Source organism: Chrysemys picta, chromosome 4 (assembly GCF_011386835.1).
Source record: "Chrysemys picta bellii isolate R12L10 chromosome 4, ASM1138683v2, whole genome shotgun sequence".
NCBI classification, from domain to species: Eukaryota; Metazoa; Chordata; order Testudines; family Emydidae; genus Chrysemys; species Chrysemys picta.
This window is the reverse complement of record NC_088794.1, coordinates 135,957,496-135,979,092: the sequence shown is the minus strand read 5'-3', so window position 1 is coordinate 135,979,092 and position 21,597 is coordinate 135,957,496. Positions and strand designations below refer to the sequence as shown.

At 42.7% G+C, this 21,597-nt stretch overlaps 2 protein-coding genes across 3 annotated transcripts in view; one reads left to right on the top strand and one right to left on the bottom strand.

Moving 5' to 3' along the window:
• The window catches only part of TDRD9 (tudor domain containing 9), a 190,906-nt gene extending 169,774 nt beyond the window's left edge, over positions 1-21,132 (bottom strand). For both annotated transcript variants that reach the window (XM_024105141.3, XM_042858224.2), the window contains exon 1: positions 20,828-21,132. In XM_024105141.3, the coding sequence (XP_023960909.3) occupies positions 20,828-20,982 (155 nt within the window). In that variant the 5' untranslated portion in view covers positions 20,983-21,132. The remainder of the gene's footprint in view (positions 1-20,827) is intronic.
• RD3L (RD3 like) lies at positions 14,438-15,966 on the top strand. The gene is made up of 2 exons (XM_005285815.4): positions 14,438-14,771; positions 15,575-15,966. The coding sequence occupies exons 1-2, from the start codon at positions 14,473-14,475 to the stop codon at positions 15,870-15,872; spliced, it is 597 nt and encodes a 198-aa protein (XP_005285872.1). The 5' UTR covers positions 14,438-14,472; the 3' UTR covers positions 15,873-15,966.
• Positions 21,133-21,597: the final 465 nt, after the last annotated feature.

The window sequence follows — 21,597 nt, the reverse complement described above, 5'->3', positions numbered from 1 at the left end:
CAGGCCTTTGAGACTTTCTGTATCCTGCCAACTCTACAGCAAAAGAGAGTAGCAGCCACTAACGCCGGGGAGAAAGCCACACACTCACCACAATTGCAGACAACACCCCTGCTACCTAAAGAGGGGTTTGGGGGAAGGATGACCTTCGTGATCAGAGGACACTTGGGATACCCGGCTGAGCTCTGTGGAATTGGCTTCCCCTTTGTGATCTCTGAGCTCCATCTTCTCTCCTCTGGTCTTTTGCTTCCACAGGACAATTTGGAAGAGCAACATGAACCACTCACTCAGGATACTAAAATGAGCTGTCACAGCAGGTTGTGTAACCCTTCATACCATAATTGTCCCCCTCCTTTCTTACATGCTTTAATAGGTGAAATCATTGAAAAGTTTACATTATTGTAACTCACCATACAAATTAATCCATCATAGAGATGCATAAGGCAGTTTCCCTCTCTCAAGCTATTGTTTTGGACTCTCTGCAGACCTCTATATAGTGGCTACACACTGTTCATCTTTACAAGGTCTTCTTCACAACCATAAAGGCTAGAAACTTTCATAAAACAAAAAATGATCCTAGGGAACAAAGTAGCAGGCTTCTAAGTTAGTGTAACTCAGCCTAGATCAAGCCCTGGAAAGAAATGCTTTGTAGGCCAGGCAGACTGTGCTAAATTCCAAAACAGCCACATGAAGGTTAGTGCCTAGAGGCCTTGAATTATAATACTGAAGCGTCCATTATCAACACTGCAGACTGAGACGGATTGAAGAGGTACCATTTCAAGCACATCCTGACTTCACCCATCACAAGGAGAGCAAAATCATAGAAGGAAGTGATCTGTCAGTCTACACTATTCAGGAGAAGGAGGAAACATGCTCAGCCAGCCTTGCAATTGTGGTCTGACCACAAGAGACCACAAGGCTAAAAATTAAAAGGAAAAAACAACACACTAGCAGTTCTACAAAGCTCATACCAGAGCTCAAGAATCATCTGAAGTGCAGTTCAGGTCTTCCTTGAATTAATTCCTGTTTCAACTAGAACACAATTTTTTTGAAAAACTTATCTTCATTTAAAAATTGCCATTGATGGAGAATCCACCACTATGAACACCACGCCCTTGGTAAATTACTCCAACAGTTAATTTACCTTCACTACTAAAAATCTGAGCCTTATTTCCAGCCTGAATTTGTTTAGTGTCAGCTTCTAGCCATTGGATCTTGTTATACCTTTGTCTGCTAGACTGAAGAGCTCACTATTAAATAACTTTTCTCCATGTAGGTACTTAAAAACTATGATCAGGCTATAACCTTCTCTCCGATAAGTTAAGGAAATTGAGTTCAAGACTCTCACAACAAGATGTTTTCCAATTCTACTTCTCTGAACCCTCCCCAATTTATCAACAGCCTTCTTAAATTGTGGACACCAGACCTGGACACAGTATTCCAGTAGCTAAATACAGAGGTAATACAACCTCCCTATTCCTACTTGATAGTCCCCTGCTTATACATCCAAGAATCGTATTAGCCCTTTTGGCTACAGCATTGCTCTGGGATCACATGTTAAGCTGATTACCTACCATAACCCCTAAGCACTTCTCAGAGTCACTGCTTTCCAGGATAGCACACTCCATCCTGTAAATATGACCTACATTCTTTGTTCCTAGAAATATACATTTACGTTTGGGGTGACTTTGTTATCTTTACTATGTGTGTTTGTGGTGTGCTTGCTGCTTGACTGAAGTATATATAGTGTAGTCTGTTTGGGGGACTGCATGCTGAGCCTAGCGGCCTGCTAGGCAAGGCTGACAGAACTTCTTAACAAGGCTTTGATCCCCAAGCCCTTTACCACTTATCGACCCTTAGCTAGGAGGCCGGGCTCCTCAGGGAGAACAGGGGTTTAAAAAGCAGATTCCTAAGTGACCAAAGGAGCAGCTAACAGGGGGGTTTTGCGAGGGAGTTGAGAATGCGGGGGGGGGGGGGGGCGCTAGCTACAGGAGTAAAAAGAGAATGCAGCCAGAAGTCCAGCAACAGAGTGGGGGCTATCCAGTTTATTGCACTGAATGCAGCACGTACAATTACCTGCCCTTTCGGCGGGTGATGTATGTGTGCATTCGGTGCAAGGAGCTCCTGTCCCTCACAGACTGCACACGGGCTTTGGAGACCAGAGTGGCTTAACTGCAGGAGGTACAGGAGACAGATACACATAGATGAGACTTTCTGGAAACAGTAGAATGGTCCCACCCCCAGTCTAACCACCTCTGTGCTGTTGAGGAGGAGGTAAGTCTCAGGGAAGGAGAACATCAAACTGGAGCAGAGGGAAATGATCCTATAGTTGGGTCCCTCCTCCCAGATGATGTCATGGTATCCTCTCACACTGAGGATACCTCTCCTGGGGAGGGAACACCAATTACTAGGAAGAGACAGGTAATAGTAATGGAGAATTCAATCATTAGAAACACAGATAGCGGAGTCTGTGATGACTAGGAAAACCACATGGTGACTTGCCTTCCAGGTGCAAAGGTTGCGGATCTCTCATGACATCTAGACAGACTTATGTGTAGTACTGAGGAGAAGCTGGGTGATCATGATACATATAGGTACCAATGACACAGGGAAGGATAGAAGAGAAGTCCTGGAGGCCAAATTCAGGTTGCTAGGTAAACGATTGCATGCACCATCCGGAGGAGGCAGTGGTGCTCCAGCAGGCCAAGATAGCCTGGGTTCATCATCACCTTCAGTTTCTGCAGGGAAGTGTTTGCAGCCACTGCCCAAGTCTATTGTCTCCCTCCCTCCTGCCTTGTAGAGTGTGAGGCTACATTAACAACAAGAGCCCCTTGAGGGCTTAGTCGAGTGCTAGTTCATCATTTAGCAGCAAGGCATTCCCTGGGAAATATCCCACCTGATATCAACACGGTTGCTTTAGGAAAAGCTCGTGAGCAGATCCCCAGAAATCCTCTGATTAGTGACTGCAGGGAGATTTGGTGAAAGGGGAGCTGCTATAACGTGCATGAGAAAGAAACAGAAGGGGCTCAAGGAGCTGATATAGGACATTGTTCCAGTGGCCCTGTGCAAGTCTGTTTTAAATGTAATAATAGAGGGCTCATTGTGATTGTACTGTACAGTATCACCCAGCATCATGAGTCAAAAACGCCTAGCAAGTGATAGTGGAGTGCCTAGCAGTAGCAGTACCACTAGCAATAAGAAAACCAGGAAAACCATTAGTTTGGGTACTAAATTAGACATTTTAAGGCATTTTGATGCAGGCGAGCATGCAGTAGACTTTGACATCACTCTAGGTCTTACTCCGACCACTGTGAGAACAATTCGGAATAATGCCGACAAGATCAGGGCTAGTGCTCGGTGTATAACACCACTTAGTGCTACAAAAATAAATCGATCAAGAAGTACTTTGATGGAAAACATGGAGCTTCTTCTCTCAGTGTGGATAGAGGACCAAAACCAGCAGAACATACCTCTAAATTTGCTAGTGATACAGGCTAAAGGCAAAAAGTGTGTATGACAATTTGAAGAGAGACCAAGGTGAAGGATCAGGAACAGAGATGTTCACAGCATGTCGGGGATGGTTTGATTGGTTCAAGAGGCGCTTCCACCTGCATAACATCAAGATGGTGAGGCCTCATCTGGAATACTGTGTCCAGTTTTGGGCCCCACACTACAAGAAGGATGTGGAAAAATTGGAAAGAGTCCAGCGGAGGGCAACAAAAATGATTAGGGGTCTGGAGCACATGACTTATGAGGAGAGGCTGAGGGAACTGGGATTGTTTAGTCTCCAGAAGAGAAGAATGAGGGGGGATTTGATAGCAGCCTTCAACTACCTGAAGGGGGGTTCCAAAGAGGATGGAGCTCGGCTGTTCTCAGTGGTGGCAGATGACAGAACAAGGAGCAATGGTCTCAAGTTGCAGTGGGGGAGGTCCAGGTTGGATATCAGGAAAAACTATTTCACTAGGAGGGTGGTGAAACACTGGAATGCGTTACCTAGGGAGGTGGTGGAGTCTCCTTCCTTAGAGGTTTTTAAGGTCAGGCTTGACAAAGCCCTGGCTGGGATGATTTAGTTGGGAATTGGTCCTGCTTTGAGCAGGGGGTTGGACTAGATGACCTCTTGAGGTCCCTTCCAACTCTGATATTCTATGATTCTATGATTCTAAGATGTCCGGCGAGGCGGCTAATGCCGATACTGTAGCAGCTAAAAAATTCCCTATCTCAAGAAAATAATTGAAGGTGACTACTCCCCTAAGCACGTCTTCAATGTCGATGAATCAGGCCTCTACTGGAAGAGGATGCCTGAACAGGCTTACATTTCCAGAGAGGAGAAGACAGCACCTGGATTTAAAGCAGCTAAAGACCACCTAACCTTGCTTCTATGTGGTAATGCTGCCGGAGACATGAAGATGAAACCACTGACAGTGTAGCAATCTGAAACACCACGCGCTCTCAAGGGATTTTCAAAGGAACACCTTCCGGTCATTTGGAGATCCAGTAAGAAGGACGGATAACTGGAGCTATTTTTTCAGAATGGCTGACTCTCTATGCTGTCCCTGCATGGAAGGAATACTGTGCCAAGGAAAATCTTGATTTCAAGATTTTATTATTTATTGATAATGCATCGGGTCATCCAATCAACCTGGACGACCTGTGCGAAAACGTCAAAGTTATCTTTCTGCCATCTAACACCACATCACTCATCCAACCCATGGACCAAGGAGCCATCGCTGCATTTAAGGCATATTACTTATGCCATACTTTCAACTAGCTCATCAGAGGCACCAATGGGGAAGGCAAGCCTACGATTCAGCAATTTTGGCATGACTACAACATCCTCAAATGCATCAATAACATCAGTGAGTCCTGGGCTGAAGTTACTCCAGCATGCATGAACAGTGTGGGGGGGATGTTGCGGCCTGAATGTGTCAATGACTTAAAAGGATTTAAAGATGCTGTCCCCGCTATGAAAAAAGATATCCTTGGCTTGGCCAAGAAGGCGGGTTTTGATGAGGTGGAAGAATCTGACATTACATAACTTCTGCAATCACATGGAAAAGAGCTAACCAATGAAGATCTGATTTGACTAGAGGTGATGAGAGCAATGGAAGAAGAGGGCCAAGGACTAAAAGAAGAAAAACCCACCAAAATTTGACTGCCAAATGTCTGTCTTTCTGAAGCTTTCCAAATGACTGAAGCTGGCTTGCAAATCCTTAGTGATGACCATCCCGACAGGGAACGCAGCTCCAAAGTGATTAGGAAAGTTGGTCATGTAATGAATTGCTATAAAGAAATTTACAAATTAAAAAAAAAGGAAAGCAAAACAATCTCTAGATGTGTTTTTTCAAGTTGGAAAAGTTCAGCAAGAACAGCAAGAAGAGCAGCCAGACGATCCACCCTCTGACTCTACCACCTCTACCAAGCTTCACAATCATCGTTGCTGAGTGCAGTATTAAATTGTTTGTTTAAAATTGTTTAAAATTTATACCTGTATTAAATTGTTTAAGTTTAAAACGTATACTGTATATTTATAGAATGTCTTTTGTCTAGGGAAATTTTTTTCCCTGGAACCTAACCCCACACACATTTATATTAATTCTTATGGAAAAATTGGATTCGCTTAACATCGTTTTGCTTAAAGTTGCATTTTTCAAGAACATAACTACATCGTTAAACGAGGAGTTACTGTATATCGGCAGGACAGAACAGGTAAAACTGGCGGAAGAGTGGCACTATATGTGAAAGAAAGCATAGTCAAATGAAGAAAAATCCGAAATTACTCTTGAGGGAATTCTGCAACAAAAATATAAAATTTATGTACACCATATTTTAAAATTCTGCAAAATTCTGCTTATTTTATTTGTCAATAAATAAATGTGCAGGTTCCAGCATGGCAGGTGGGAGCACAGGCCACTGGCTGCCCAGAGGTGGGAGATCACCCTGCATGCCCCCCGCCCCCCCCCACAGGACAGGGATTCAGCGGTGAGGCTGTACCCAACCCTGACACAGTGCAAGGGCCGGGCCTGCCCCCAAAACATTCCAGGGCCCTCCACACCAGGCACACCAAGATAGCAAGTGAGAGGGACACTCATGCACACCCAGCCATGGCCCTCAATCCAGGTGTGGGGCAAGCTGGTTCAGCCCAGCAGGATCCAAGTGTAGAGGGGCTTGGTGTAGGATGAGAGGGTTCTGTTGGGGTGGGGGCTCAGAAGGGGGGATCCAGGTGTGGGGGGAGATCTGGATGCACAGGGGCTTGCTGGAGGGTGAAGGTGGTTGGAGCTCTACATGGGGCTCAGCAAGGGGGGGGGTTAGGTGCTGGGGGAATGAGGCTTAGGGGTTTGGGGGTCCAGGCGAAGCTGGTTGTGGCTCAGTGGGGTGGAGATCTATGTACAGCAGGCTTGACAGGGTGGTCCAGGTGCAGAGCGGAAGGGGTTTGTCAGGGTGGGAGTTGGAGTATGATAGGCTCAGCAGGGGGTGGTCTTGGTTCAGGGATGAGGGTCTAGATGCAGGGAGGATGGGGCTTGGTGGAGGGGTCTGGGTGCAGAGGGCTCTGGATGCAGGGGGTGAGGCTCTGTTGGGTTGGGGTTTGGGTATGGGAGGTTTGGTGGGGGCATTCTGGGTGCAGAGGGAGTGAGGCTTGGTGAGGGGGATCTGACTATGGGGGGGTCCAGATGCACAAGAGTTGGGTGGACAGGGGAGCAGCTCCCCATACAGTGACCTCTCCCCCTTGTGGCTGAGGAGCAATGGGGGCAGAAAGCTTCCTGCTGCCAGGGGAGGTTTCTGGGAATGCGTCTGTCCCAGCCCCAACCGCTCCTTACAGTAAAGAGGAAGCTAGTAGCTGAGCCCGGTGCAAGGTAGGAGCCACCAGCTTTAGGTATCCCCAGCCCCTCCCCCCGGAGTGATTTACCTCTCCACTGGGTGCTCTGGGTGCCTGAAACGATACGACCGCACTCCTGGGGAGAGACATGTGACCACTCATGAGGCTTCCCTTTGCTTTTCTGTCAGAAAGTCATTTTGCTGTAGGGAAGCAAAGAAATCTGCAGGGGGACATGAATTCTGCGCATGCACAGTGGCGCAGAATTCCCCCAGGAGTATTAAATTAACCTAACTGTACCATAGAATCTATATGGATAGTAATTCCATGCTTATAACAGTAGGGACCAGGATGGAGATCATGACTGTGAAATGCTCAGGGAATAGATCAAGTCATTTGGGTGGCCACCAGCTCAAAGTTCCTCCCCAGAGCTCCATTTGCAGTCTAAATTATCCTAGGAAGAGCGTGGCTTCAAAGAGGCAGATGAGGACTTAGTAGAAGCAGCTACAGAGTATTCTACACTTGGAGCTGTAATTTAGCTTTCTATTTACACACCCAGTGTCTCATAGACACGCTTTTAGTAACTGATCATACCCCCTGCTGTGCAGGTTTGGTGGAAAACTGCAGAGAGGATCCAGCCAGAGACTTCAGCAGTTAGGGGCAGAACTAGCCAAAGCAAGGATCCTTGGTCCTTTCAGCATTCAGAGAACTTTCTATGGTTTTGACTGGACCATCTCTGCCCTGTCCCCCTCATCCTGCAGGAGAGGGGGAACACTACAGCAGCCCACCATAGTAGTATTTAATTTCAGAAAGGGGAACTACGCAAAAATGAGGAAGTTAAACAGAAATTAGAAGGTACAGTGCCAAAGGTGAAATCCCTACAAGCTGCATGGAAACTTTTTAAAGTTTAGAGGCTCAATTTAAATGTAAAAACATAAGAATGGCCATACGGGGTCAGCCCAAAGGTCCATCTAGCCCAGTATCCTGTCTTTCGACAGTGGCCAAAGCCAGGTGCTTTTAGAAGGAATGACCAGAACAGGTAATCATCAAGTGATCCATCCCCCGTCGCCCATTCCCAGCTTCTGGCAAACAGAGACTAGGGACACCATCCCTGCCCAGCCTGACTAAAAGCCACTGATGGACCTATCCTCCATCTAATTCTTTTTTGAACCATGTATATACCAAATTAAAAAACAGTGAGAGGACCAAAACAGTGCCACCGTGGCTAAATAAATAGAAGTGGTTAGAGACAAAAAGGCATCCTTTTAAAAAATTGGAAGTTAAATCCAATTGAGAAAAATAGAAAGGAGCATAAACTCTGGCAAATGAAGTGTAAAAATATAATTAGGAAGGCCAAAAAAGAATTTGAAAAACAGCTGGCTAAAGACGCAAAAAGAAACAGAAAAAAAAATGAAGTTCACCAGAAGCAGGAAGCCTGCTAAGCAATCAGTGGGGCCACTGGACAATTGAAATGCTAGAAGAGCACTCAAGGATGATAAGGCCATTCCGGAGAAACTAAATTAATTCTTTGCATCAATGTTCTGAGGATGTGAGGGAGAGTCCCAAACCTGAGCCATTTTTTTTAGGTGACAAATCTGAGCAACTGGCCCAGATTGAGGTGTCATTAAGAGAAGGTTTTGGAACAAACTGATCAATTAAACAGTAATAAGTCACCAGGACCAGATGGTATTCATCCAAGAGTTCTGAAGGAACTCAAATTTGAAATTGCAGAACTGTGGTATGTAACCTATAATTTAAATCGGCTTCTGTACCAGATAACTGGAGGATAGCTAATGTGATGCCAATTTTTAAAAAAGGCTCCAGAGCCAATCCTGGCAATTACAGGCCGGTAAGCCTAACTTCAGTACCAGGCAAATTGGTTGAAACTATAGTAAAGAACAGAATTATCAGAAACATATATGAACATGATTAGTTGGAGGAAGAGGCAACATGGTTTTTGTAGAGGGAAATCATGCCTCACCAATCTACTAGAAATCTTTTGGGGGGGGGCAACAAGCATGTCGATAAGGGTGATCCAGTGGATATAATGTACTTGGACTTTTAGAAAGTCTTTCACACAGTCCCTAACCAAAGGCTCTTAAGCAAAGTAAGCAGTCATGGAATAAGATGGAAGGTCCTCTTATGGATCAGTAAGTAGTTAAAAATAGGAGACAAAGGGTAGGAATAAATAGTCCGTTTTCAGAATGGAAAGAGATAAATAGTGGTGTCCCCCAGGGGTCTGTACTGGGACCAATTCTGTTCAACATATTCATAAGGAAGGATCTTATCAAAACTGCTTAAAGAGATTCAAGCAAGTAGTTCACTCTGGCACATGCACTTCTTGCTACGAGAGAGCGCACGAATGAACACACAGCTGCCCTGCTAAACAAGTCAAGAGGAAGTCTAAGAAATGGAGATGGGAGAGAAGGCAAGTGAGTCCAAAAGGTGTCTGGCTGCCTTCTGGCCTTATCTGCGTAACAAGAGGAGCTACCACTGAAGTTCAGAAAGGGCTATTATTAATTAAAATGGAGAAGCAGCAACGGTTGAGTACATTGCCAACTCGCCACATGTATAACAGTGGGGCACCCCAAGTAGAATACTAGAAATAGCATTCCATACATTTACTGTGATCTAGAAAAGGAGGTAAATGTTGTGGTAACAATTTGATGACAAAATTTAAATTAGTAAATTTATAGGAAGGATTGTGATCAATTCCTGAAGAACGTAAGGAAACTAGATAACTGGGCAACACAATGGGCAGTTTAAGTTAGAGAAAATTGCAAGGTAAGCCTACAATTTGAGATTTTTCTATACACTGATTATTGTTATTTATTTATCTCAGGAAAGAGCTAAAAAATATTGTGGAAAACTAATTGAAGACATCTGCTTGATCTGCAGCAGCAAAATAAATTCTGCTGTATTGAGCAAGAGATAGGAAAAATATACAGAATTGTATCAACTGATGGTATGGTTTCACCTAAGTATTACACATAGTTTTTGTCATTATATCTTAAAAATGACTGAAAAAGATTCAGAGGAGGACAATGAAAATGGTAAAAATGTACTGATTTGGGGGTGGGTGGAGAGAAGGAGGTTAAAGGACTACGGGTAAAATTTTCAGAAGTTACTGAGGTTCCTAAGTCTTAAAGTCAATGAGACCTATGCTCCTAAGTGCCTAAATCACTTTTGAAAGTGTGATTTAAGTGCTTCTGAAAGTTTTCCCCCAGGTCTACTAGGTGAGGAAGGAAAAACAAGAGTGATGAGAAAGAGTACAGATTGCTAACATAATGAATGATCTCAAAAAAGCCAGTTAGATGCATCTATTTCCAATAAAATAAGAACCAGAGAGCACTCACAATTTAAAGGCCACATATTTAATGTTAAGAAGGAAATACTTTGTGCCATTTGTAATTTAACTATGGAACTACGTGAAGGATATCATTGAGGCAAACAGCTTAGTAATTTTTAATAAGAATTTATTTATGTAAGTAATAATAGCAGCTATAATTTACTAATTCTGATAAAATTCCTTAATACTTCAGGGTATAAGCTAATTTACCAGCTGAGGCCAAGTAGAAATGTCCACCTAATGGTACTCTGGTAAGTGGTAGGAATTATGCCTCCCGAGGAAGCATTCAGGATTGGCCACTGGATATCAGACCAGATTAACTATTGCTCTGCTTTGAATCATCCCTAATTCCTCACTGAATCGGGATCTGAAGGCATATATAGTATGGATGCTGAGTTTCACTGTTTTATGCCAGTAGAATGTTAAACATTTTCAATTTATATCCCCACAAAATACATTAAGGTAACAAGCAAAGCACTGTAGATACAATATCTTTAAAGACTGCTCACTGTGGTTTTAAAGTCATGTATCTTCCAGTATTCACCTGCTTGCTTTTTAAAGTTTATATTGTCCATGAATACTCAAGTAGCTAATAGAGGAGGTATCTGAGCCTATAACTATTATCTTTGGAAAATCATGGGAGACGGGAGAGATTCCAGAAGACTAGAAAAGGGCAAATATAGTGCCCATCTATAAAAAGGGAAATAAAAACAACCCAGGAAACTACAGACCAGTTAGTTTAACTTCTGTGCCAGGGAAGATAATGGAGCAAGTAATTAAGGAAATCATCTGCAAACACTTGGAAGGTGGTAAAGTGACAGGGAATAGCCAGCATGGATTTGTAAAGAACAAATCGTGTCAAACCAATCTGATAGCTTTCTTTGATAGGATAACGAGTCTTGTGGATAAGCTGTGGATGTGGTATACCTAGACTTTAGTAAGGCATTTGATACAGTCTCGCATGATATTCTTATCGATAAATTAGGCAAATACAATTTAGATGGGGCTACTATAAGGTGGGTGCATAAGTGGCTGGATAACCGTACTCAGAGAGTTGTTATTAATGGTTCCCAAGCCTGCTGGAAAGGCATAACAAGTGGGGTTCCGCAGGAATCTGTTTTGGGACTGGTTCTGTTCAAGATCTTCATCAATAACTTAGATATTGGCATAGAAAGTACGCTTATTAAGTTTGCGGATGATACCAAACTGGGAGGGATTGCAACTGCTTTGGAGGACAGGGTCATAATTCAAAATGACCTGGAGAAATGGTCTGAGGTAAACAGGATGAAGTTTAACAAAGACAAATGCAAAGTGCTCCATTTAGGAAGGAAAAATCAGTTTCACACATACAGAATGGGAAGAGATTATCTAGGAAGGATACGGCAGAAAGGGATCTAGGGGTTATAGTGGACCACAAGCTAAATATGAGTCAACAGTGTGATGCTATTGCAAAAAAAGCAAACATGATTCTGGGATGTATTAACAGGTGTGTTGTGAGCAAGACACGAGAAATCATTCTTCCGCTCTACTCTGCGCTGGTTAGGCCTCAACTGGAGTATTGTGTCCAGTTCTGGGCACTGCATTTCAAGAAAGATGTGGAGAAATTGGAGAAGGTCCAGAGAAAAGCAACAAGAATGATTAAAGGTCTTGAGAACATGACCTATGAAGGAAGGCTGAAAGAATTGGGTTTGTTTAGTTTGAAAAAGAGAAGACTGAGAGGGGACATGATAGCAGTTTTCAGGTATCTAAAAGGGTGTCATAAGGAGGAGGGAGAAAACTTGTTCACCTTAGTCTCTAAGGATAGAACAAGAAGCAATGGGTTTAAACTGCAGCAAGGGAGGTCTAGGTTGGACATTAGGAAAAAGTTCCTGTCAGGGTGGTTAAACACTGGAATAAATTGCCTAGGGAGGTTGTGGAATCTTCATCTCTGGAGATATTTAAGAGTAGGTTAGATAAATGTCTATCAGGGAATGTCTAGACAGTATTTGGTCCTGCCATGTGGGCAGGGGACTGGACTCTAGGTCCCTTCCCGTCCTAGAATCTATGTATTGTACAACAGTTTATTTTCTGATACAATACAATTTGATATACTTTTTGGGGGGAAAAAGTGGTGACACACTAACTATACTGGAAGAGAGGTGGCAGGAAACATTTTAATTTCAACTGAAAATTTGTGACGACAGTTCTGTCATTATAAGCCCAGCTCTTTTCCTTTTTCATAGTACCATATACAATGCAATGTGAAAACCTTCCAGTTGAAGATGATTAATACTGACATCTGAATTTTTCCAATGTATAAGTAGTATCAGCTTTAATAACATCCATACACGTCATCCTTTATGTTGCATGACATTTGGAACAGATTTACACAACCCCTGTTCTTCCAACAGTTCAACAAAACAGTGGAGAGGTAAAAGCAGGAGAGAACAATACTTATAGTAGACGAGAGAGTCATTAAAACAAACAATACAGAGAGCAGAATAGAAGACATTTCATATATCATGCCTGCTGTTTAGATTAATAGGAACAGACCTGATAACTGGAACGGAAAATGGCTGCTTCAGCGACCTTTAGCATGAACAATATCATCCCTGAAAATGAATCTTGAAGTGGATATTTTCCAATATAATCAACAAGAAAAAAGAACAAGAGATACACGTTCAGTTAAGGGAGGAAAAAAACTCTATGGTAAGGCTTAAAATCCTGTTTTTACTTCAGTCTGAATTTAATTTATGCCATTGTTCTAACCCTTTATCCATTATAATTAGATTAATATATTTTCCATGGGGTACTGTAGTGTTGCAAAGTTGCTTCTTTAACTACATTTGAAATGATAATTAAAAATGCTAACAGCTAAACACTACAACTAAAAACAGTTTTAATACTATGAGATGAAATTCATCAGAAAACAGAGTATTACAATAGCCTAAAAATCTCTGAGCAACTACCTTGTAAGTCGCTCTTTACGGTCACTGCTCAGTTAAGATGAGCTTTCACAAGATCTAACCAGAAAATGATTATTGTTACACATTTACAACTGTAAACAGAAACAGCCTAATATACATTTCCCCCACACTAACAGAAGAGGAAAAATTTTTAGCATCTAAATGATCTGAAAGTTTAGACAGACAATAAAAGGAACAGTTATTTTTAGAGCTCTAAAGGCATAAAAATACAGCACCAAATTGTGACCTACAGCTATGCACAGCCAAGCATCACATCATGTGACAGTCTTAACTTTAGCTAGGAGCGCATCTGTAGCTGCTTCAGATATCATTATTCGTCTGACGACCAACAATACCTTTGGATGTATTCAGCAACAAGCATCTGAAATCGCTGCCATCTTTTTTTAAATTGCTGCCATAGGCAGAACTCAATTCAAAGGTAGGAGACCTTAATGGACTTTGTGGAAAGTACTTGGTTGCCAATGCTAGGTCAACAGGATTGCTCTCTACTTTACAAGATGAATTAAGCTTAAAAACAGAAGGAATCGAAATCTCATGCTCAGTCCAGATAGTTATTCTTCCAAGCACAGTTTAAGTGAGTAAATGGGGAAACTCTTTTTCTTTCAATAGTGGCTAGTCTGGAAACAGAATATGCTAGAATAAGAAAAGATCTCAATTCCAGCAAACTCAACCGCAACAACTTGTTCACAAACAAGTGCATCAAAGGTACAGTATGTTATTTTACCCAAGTTAGTGTACTGTTTTGTAATAAATGTGACTACAAGTTACACGTACAAAATAAAAATATGTAATTTAAACTATTTCTATTATAGTTTTCCAAATGCTAATGAGTAAATAAGAAAATTTATTGAAAATAAAATACAGGTATGGAATTTTAAAGAGTGAAAAATGCAGAATCACACTACCTATCTCTAAAAATTGATCAACAACTGCTTAAGAATTGCTTTAACTGCAAGTTTATTATTTTGAACGTCATATGTTAAAAGCATTTCAGGGTGACAATTTATCAAATGATATTTTCTACTTCGGATGACAATTCAGTTTCAAAGTCTAGTAAATTTTAGTATGATTTAATGGTGCAGATAAAACAATTGAAGAGATAAACTGCTACAAGTCTCTTTCAATCTTTGTAAAAATTGTAACGTGTCAGATTTAATTTGAGTTTGGAGGCTTTGATCAGTTATTTCTTAAACTGTATTGCAAAATATTTTAACATTGAGCATATGCCCATCTATATCAATGCACCACAAAAAGCATTCTGAATTTTCCATTAATCTTTTTCATGGAAAACAAACACTACAGTTTACAATACAAAGCGCTATAATCTTCAATCTTCTCATAGCTACAAAATGCCGCTTTTTGGTTGGATGAAATGGTCAAAAAATGATTCCTACAAATCTGCACAATATCCTGGCTCAGAAGTAGTGACCAAGACCCTGCTGAGGGAATTGAAATGGCACCTGAAAGAACGTGAAAGATTAGTACAAGAGATTGAAAATGAACAAAAAGTCCAGAAAAATGGTGTGGATTACAACTGGTTGAAGAACTACCAAAATCCGCAAGCCACAATCCCAGCTACTGAACAAAGGCAGCTTGAAGTCCTTTGTTCACAAATTCAACCTTGCCAAACTGGAACTGTTCTTAGCAGGTAACAATTTTTCTTTCTTATTATTGTAATTGTCACTTTCTAGGCAATTAATTTCCCCCTTATTCTAGTTCAACATTCCAGTTCAAAGTTGTTAAAATTTGGTTGTGTTTTTTTCCCCAAAGTAACAATGATTAGAAATTTAAATGAAGACTTATTTGTATAGCTTCCTATAGCTTTTCTAGAAATAAAACTCTTTAATTTTATAACACAGTACACTGTCTTCTATAATGCCTTTTTATTGCATGATCTTCAAAGTACCAGAGAGGTATACAATGCTTAGACATCTGACACCCATCATTTACCTGATGACCACAGAATTGAGTTAGAGTATTAACACAACAACATTTTACATACAAGCCTCCAATCTCTTCACATTTTAAAGGGATTGCAATTAAGCATGTCTCAACATTTAGTTAAAACACACATTAATAATTAACTTTTTCTATGTGATTTTTATATATAAATTCCCCAAATGATGTATTTTTATATATTTTCCAGGGCTGTGTGGGAAGAACAGAACCTATGCTCCCTTTAAAGCCCAGAAAATACTTGAGGGCAAAGTCAGTTTGAATCAATTTACCAAGATGGCTTAATACAAAAAAACACCCTAGTATCCACTGATCTTAACAGTTGTACTGCATCCAAATGCATTGTAGGAGCTTTTTTATTTTTTAGAAGAAAAGAAACAAGTGAGGCCAGAAAATAGTTTTTTCCCCTAAAAAAAGGGAAGAGGAAGAAAAGTGTGCTGGAATAGTTTTCAGCACTGACAAATTAGATTTCAATTCTTTTCTTTTCGTTTCTAGATTTCGTGAAGTTTTGGCAGAAAATGATGTCTTACCTTGGGAAATAGTCTACATATTCAAGCAAGTTTTAAAAGATTTCCTAACTACTATTGAGAAGGAAAACCAACAAGACCAACTGGTAGATGTATGGAATACAAATTGCTCTGAACACTTCACAGTGCCTGGTGACAGCTCTAACAAATCGGACAAAGATGAAATTCCCACAGTTTCAAGTTACGTTGACAAAAATACACAGAGCATGTTTCCCACTTTTTCTCACCGAATCTGGAATCTTCCATATTACTATCCATCAAGTTAAAATTTTTCTTCAGTTATCTGAATTCCCTTTTATCATCCCAATTCAGAGACGTAAAAACATATAGGAATAAGAAATATGACATGCTCCCCTTTGTTGCAACCTCAGAATTTTAAATCCCTAATTATAGTCTCTATACATTTTACAAACTTTAATTAAAATCATTACCCTTTTTACCATTACTATTCCAAAGATGTTGTGTTTAAAGGAACCTTTTAATATAAAGAGATAAAAAATATAACTGTAGATCTTTCCAAAAAATGATGAAACTATCCTGTTTGTACTGTACCTATAGCATCTACTGTAATAAGCAATAGCTATTATCCATATTTCAAAATCCGATCACTGTGCAAAATGTTAGCAGGGACTTCTGTTCAGTAATCTACATAGTTTTTTGAGATTCTTCTAAGGAAACAATATACAGTGTATGAGGTATGTTTTAAAACAGTAATCAATTTATTCAATATAACTGAGGAGAAGTTCTGATGATGAAAACTATTTCACAAGTCCAACAAGAACTTGTAAAGAGAAAATAATCAAACGTTATAACATTGTACTGTTTATGGTTAGTTTTCTGAACGGTTTTCTGCATACATTGCAATACTGCAAAGCTCCTCAAATGAAGAGAAACAATCTAGATATTTAACTAGCTTTGGTGGCTGGTTCTCTCTCCTTGAAGAGATTTAGAGATACCTTTTTATTTCAAAATAAATGTGGTTTTACTTCATCTCCTTGCTTTTCTTTGAAAAAGTTAATTCTTAATCAGGGCTGCAGAATAACTTTCAGTGATTTGGTATCTTACAGAATCAGCTTTCTATAGTGGTGAATGAGTCTGAAAACCTGTTCCAGAAGATATATATTACTTGAGCATTTGAAATTAAAAAAACCACACACACACACAAAAGTTTCAATTTTAGTTGTTGCCTCAAGCCATCAATATGGGGTCATAATAAAGTTGTATTAGACCAAGGCTCGGCAACCTTTCAGAAGTGGTGAGCCGAGTCTTCATTTATTCACTCTAATTTAAGGTTTCGCGTGCCAGTAATACATTTTAATGTTTTCAGAAGGTCTCTTTCTATAACTCTATAATATATAACTAAACTATTGCTGTATGTAAAGCTTCATTTAAAATTAAATTAAAATGCAGAGCCCCCCGGACCGGTGGCCAGGACACAGGCAGTGTGAGTGCCACTGAAAAATCAGCTCGCATGCTGCCTTTGGCAGGCATGCGATAGTTTGCCTACCCTTGTATTAGACTCAAGTGACATGTAGTAACTGTGGCCGCAACTGGCACAATTAGAGCAGAAAAATCCATGAACATGATGCAAAAACCCACTTTTGCTGCAATTGTGAAAGGGCTAGATTTAACTCGCATCATCACAGAAGAAAGATTTCTGCACACTTTTGTTACACATAAAGCTTCTTTCTCCAGATGTTCTTTCCTTTTGTTAGTCTGTCACACCATTTAAAAAAAAATGGCCCCAATTCTAAGTTTCTTTTCACAGAGGCACTATGGAGAAACACTTCCTCTGCTTATTCTCCTACAACAGTATACCAGTAAGACACTTCGATAGAGTTCCTCAACACGTAGAGAAAGGAAAACTGAAGCTTTGAGAGATATTCATCTATAGATTTCCAGATTAAAAAATAAAGGTTACAATGAAGTTAAGGTTGAGTAGTCAAAACAAGAACACATTAGAATTTTTAACACACTAAACTCTGAAAAGCTTGGAAATACAAAGAACATTCCAAGTATGAAAAACTACCTGGAAAACACACTCATGAGATAAAGGTCACTATCTTCTACCTTGCCTTCATTTAGTGTTTGCAAGGCAGTCTCAAAAAATATAATTTTTTTTTCTGAAAGTTTAGTTAAGCATGAATTCGTTTTCCTAAGAGCTTATACTCTTATAACTGCCTATAACTCTAGACATGGAATAGTTTTTCACACCCATAGGAACAGGCCTCCCCATACCTTCTGAGCTTTAGATTAGGCTTGAATAATGACTGGGAGTGGATGGGTCATTATACAAAGTAAAAACTGTTTCTCCATGCTCATTTTTCCCCCTACTGTTACTCACACCTTCTTGTCAACTGTTGGAAATGGGCCATCCTGATTATCACTACACGTTTTTTTTTTCTCCTGCTGATAATAGCTCACCTAAAAGCTTACCTTAATTAATTACTCGTTACAGTTGGTATGGCAACACCCATTTTTTCATGCTCTCTGTGTATATATATCTTCCTACTGTATTTTCCACTGCATGCATCCGATGAAGTGAGTTTTAGCCCATGAAAGCTTATGCTCAAATAAATTTGTTAGTCTCTAAGGTGCCACAGGTACTCATTGTTCTTTTTAGAATATTTACTAATTCATTGGAGAGTCTATGACAAACCCTGGGAAACGAGAGTGAACCCTCACAAGCATCCTAACGCTCAGCGAGTATATCTATGTTACAACCAGCAGCAAGTCCGAGATGCACACTCAGGAAACAGCTGCACTTGGGACTGAGTGGCAAGGTTTACACAGCTGTTTTTAGCACCATAGCACAAGCCCAGGTCTGTTGACCCAGGCTCTGAGACTCACTGCCACAGGCTGCGCAGACATACCCAGAGGGGGGGGATGGGTCCCCAGTGAGCTTACATCTCATAGTGGCAGTAGCCCTACAAAAAGCCTCCTGAAACTAATGAGCATTATCAAGTAGGTCTAAAGGAAGGGAGTGAACACTCTCCTGGTCACTCACTCTAGCCTCACCATCATGCAACAATCAGGTCTGCAGAAGCAGAGTTCCTTTCCTACAATTCTCAGGAAGTCCACAGGGAGCAATGACTGTTTGAGAACAGGGAGACTTTGGTGGGAAGAAGTGAAAGGGGCATATCCCATGATTCCTGAGACCTAAGAGAGGGGATTAACCTGTTGAGCCTTTTGATGGACATTTTTTTCACCGTCAAATGTCCCAAATGACCAAGAAGTTATACTTTGAGCTTTCGCTCTGCAAGAGAAAGTGAAAAGTAATTAAATGTTTACAATTCCAGGACTCCAACATCCTATACTATGCATTCCAGAGTTGACCTTCTCTGGTGTAGCTAAAAAAAAAAAAAAAAGGCTAATTTTTTTAATACAATGAACATTTTAGCTATATGCACTAGATCTCTGCTATGGGAGTCCACTTAAGTAGTGGTATCTTTCTATTTTGCCATTTTCTAATAAAAAAAGGTAAAGGAGTTGTGAAACTACTTCCTTGTTCGGTCAGGGTATCAAGGCTGAAAAATCAATCACTTATGGTCAAAGCATCACTCTGCTGTAATCTATAACTAACATGGGCTTCCAAAGAAGGCTAGCCTCAAACAATGAGATCAACAGCAGAGTATTCACAGTAAGACACAAAGATTTATGAGCATAGTATACTCCCAATTATCCGAATAGCATGGGGGACAGAGATTTTATTCAGATAATTGGGTGTTTGGATAAGTGCAGGAGTGGCAGCAAGCCCTTTGCAGCTCCGCTGTCATGACCCTGCTCATTCACTCCTGTAACAGCAGGATGCAGAGGGCTCCCTTTGCTGCCACTCCTGCCCTCCCGATTATTGCAAGCCCAATGTGTGACAGCAAGGCTGCGGTTCTGGAGGAGCAGAGACCAGCCCCCAAGCCAGGACTCTGCTCTGCCAAGTCCACAGCCTTCCCTGAACCTGGAGCCTTCAGGAATCAGGTGTGACCAGCACTGTGGCAGCACAGAAAGTCCTCTGCAGCTCCTCTGTCACAGCCCTGCTCACTCACTCCCACGACATCAGAGCTGCAGAGGACTCCCTGTGCTGCTGCAGAAGCCATTCAACTGCAGGCTGGATAGCTTCCCCCACAGCTAGGGAGGTAGGCTCCTCCTCCTCACAGTCCTGGCCAGGGGTACCTACTCTCTATTATCCAAATCTCCATGTTATCTGAATCCTGTTTTTGCCCCCACACTCCTCCCAACATGAGCTACATGTGGGAAAAGGAAAGGATTCAGATAACAGGGAGGGGGTTTGAATAACCTCAAGCAGGACATACCCACCTTGTGGCTTGTGGAGAAGTAACATCTTCTGGCAAACCAAATGTGCTAAGATAACTTCACTCTTGTAATTAGTGGTCTCTCAAGAACTTCACTCTATCTTAGCTCCCACCTCATGGCTACGTTCCTCAAATGTGTGCCTGTTTTGGCTCACAATAGTTTTGTCCTAGTATTAGCCCACCCCTGGCAAGGCTCCAGGGCTCTCCCAGTTCAAGCCCCACTGCGGGGCCAGGCCATCTCCTTCCCCGCCGCTGCTCAGGAGCCTCGGGCGGGCCAAAGGTCCCCGTCTGTGGTACCAGGGCAGAGAGAGTTTTCTATTGCCGCTAATCCCCAGGCAGGGCCAGCTTTAGGAAGTGCGGGGCCCGATTCGAACAGTTTTGACAGGGCCCTAGCAGGGATGACTAAAAAAAAAACCACATAAAAAAAAACACTTGGGGCTTGTACTCACCGGGCGGCGCTCCTAGTCTTCGGCGGTGGGTCCTTCACTCGCTCCGGGTCTTCGACGGCACTGAAGGACCTGCTGCCGAAGAGCTGCCGAAGACCCGGAGCGAGTGAAGGACCCGCCGCTGAAGTGCCGCCGAAGACTTGGAGTGCCGCCGGCTGAGTAAAAATTAAAAAGGAGCCTCTAGCCAGGGAAGGGATTCTCGGCCACTTGCCCCCACCTGGCAGCCCTGCCACTGGGTGCGGGGCCTCTTAGGCGCAGGGCCCGATTCGGTGGAATTGGCCTAAAGCCGGCCCTGTCCCCAGGCCGCTCCCCACCACCTCCCCGCCCAAGGAAACAGCCACAGCAGTGGGGCAGGCCACAGCTGGGACCCGCTCCAGATCCGTGTCAAAAGCAGGGGGAATAACCCCGGCCCGGCGGCGGGGTCAAACCACTGCACCGCTCCCCTCCCCGGGCGGCTCCCATACTCACCCGGCGGCGGGCGGCTCCCGCACTGCGGGCCTGGCGCCGCGGCGGGGGGCGGATATGGCGGCCTGAGGCTCATCGCCCAGTAACTCGACGTTGGTGACGGTCTTGCCAAGAGTGAACCAGTCACTGATCTGGTCGAGTGTGAGCTTCCGCAGCATGGCGGGAACCGGGCCGTAAAGAGCCGGGCTAGAGGTCAGGTTTCCCGCGCGACAGCCGGCCGGACCCGAACTCGCAGAGCCCTTGCGCTGCCACGTGCACCCCGCGCGGTTGGCTGGCTCCGCCCCCTGCAGCCCCGCCCTCCAGCCACGTGCTCACACTGCGCAGCCGCGGCCAGGACGCGAGGTGCTCCGTTTCCTGCGCTGCCTTGCGCGAAGGTCCCTTCACATCTCTTCTTGGTCCTTACAAATCCTTCGTGCAGTGCTATGGATAACCCCCCACTACAGCTTCCTCCCCTCCCACATCTCGTAGGGCACCAACCCAACTGCACCCTTTCCTTCCTGCATCCCTGCCAACGTCTCCCGCATGCCAGGGTAATGCACCTCTCCCTCCCTGAATCCCAGCCACGGTCAGCAAATGCCCCTAGAATCTCCCGGACAATAGCATCCCCGTGTAACCATCCCCATAAGTTACACACACCCCATAACCCGTATGACTCCCACCTGGCAAATCCTGCTCCCTGCTTCTAAAACAAGCCACCCCCCAGGCTGCATGGGGAAGGCCATGCAGGACACGGGTTGTGTTCCTTCCCGCAGGAGGCGCTGTGGGGGGGACTA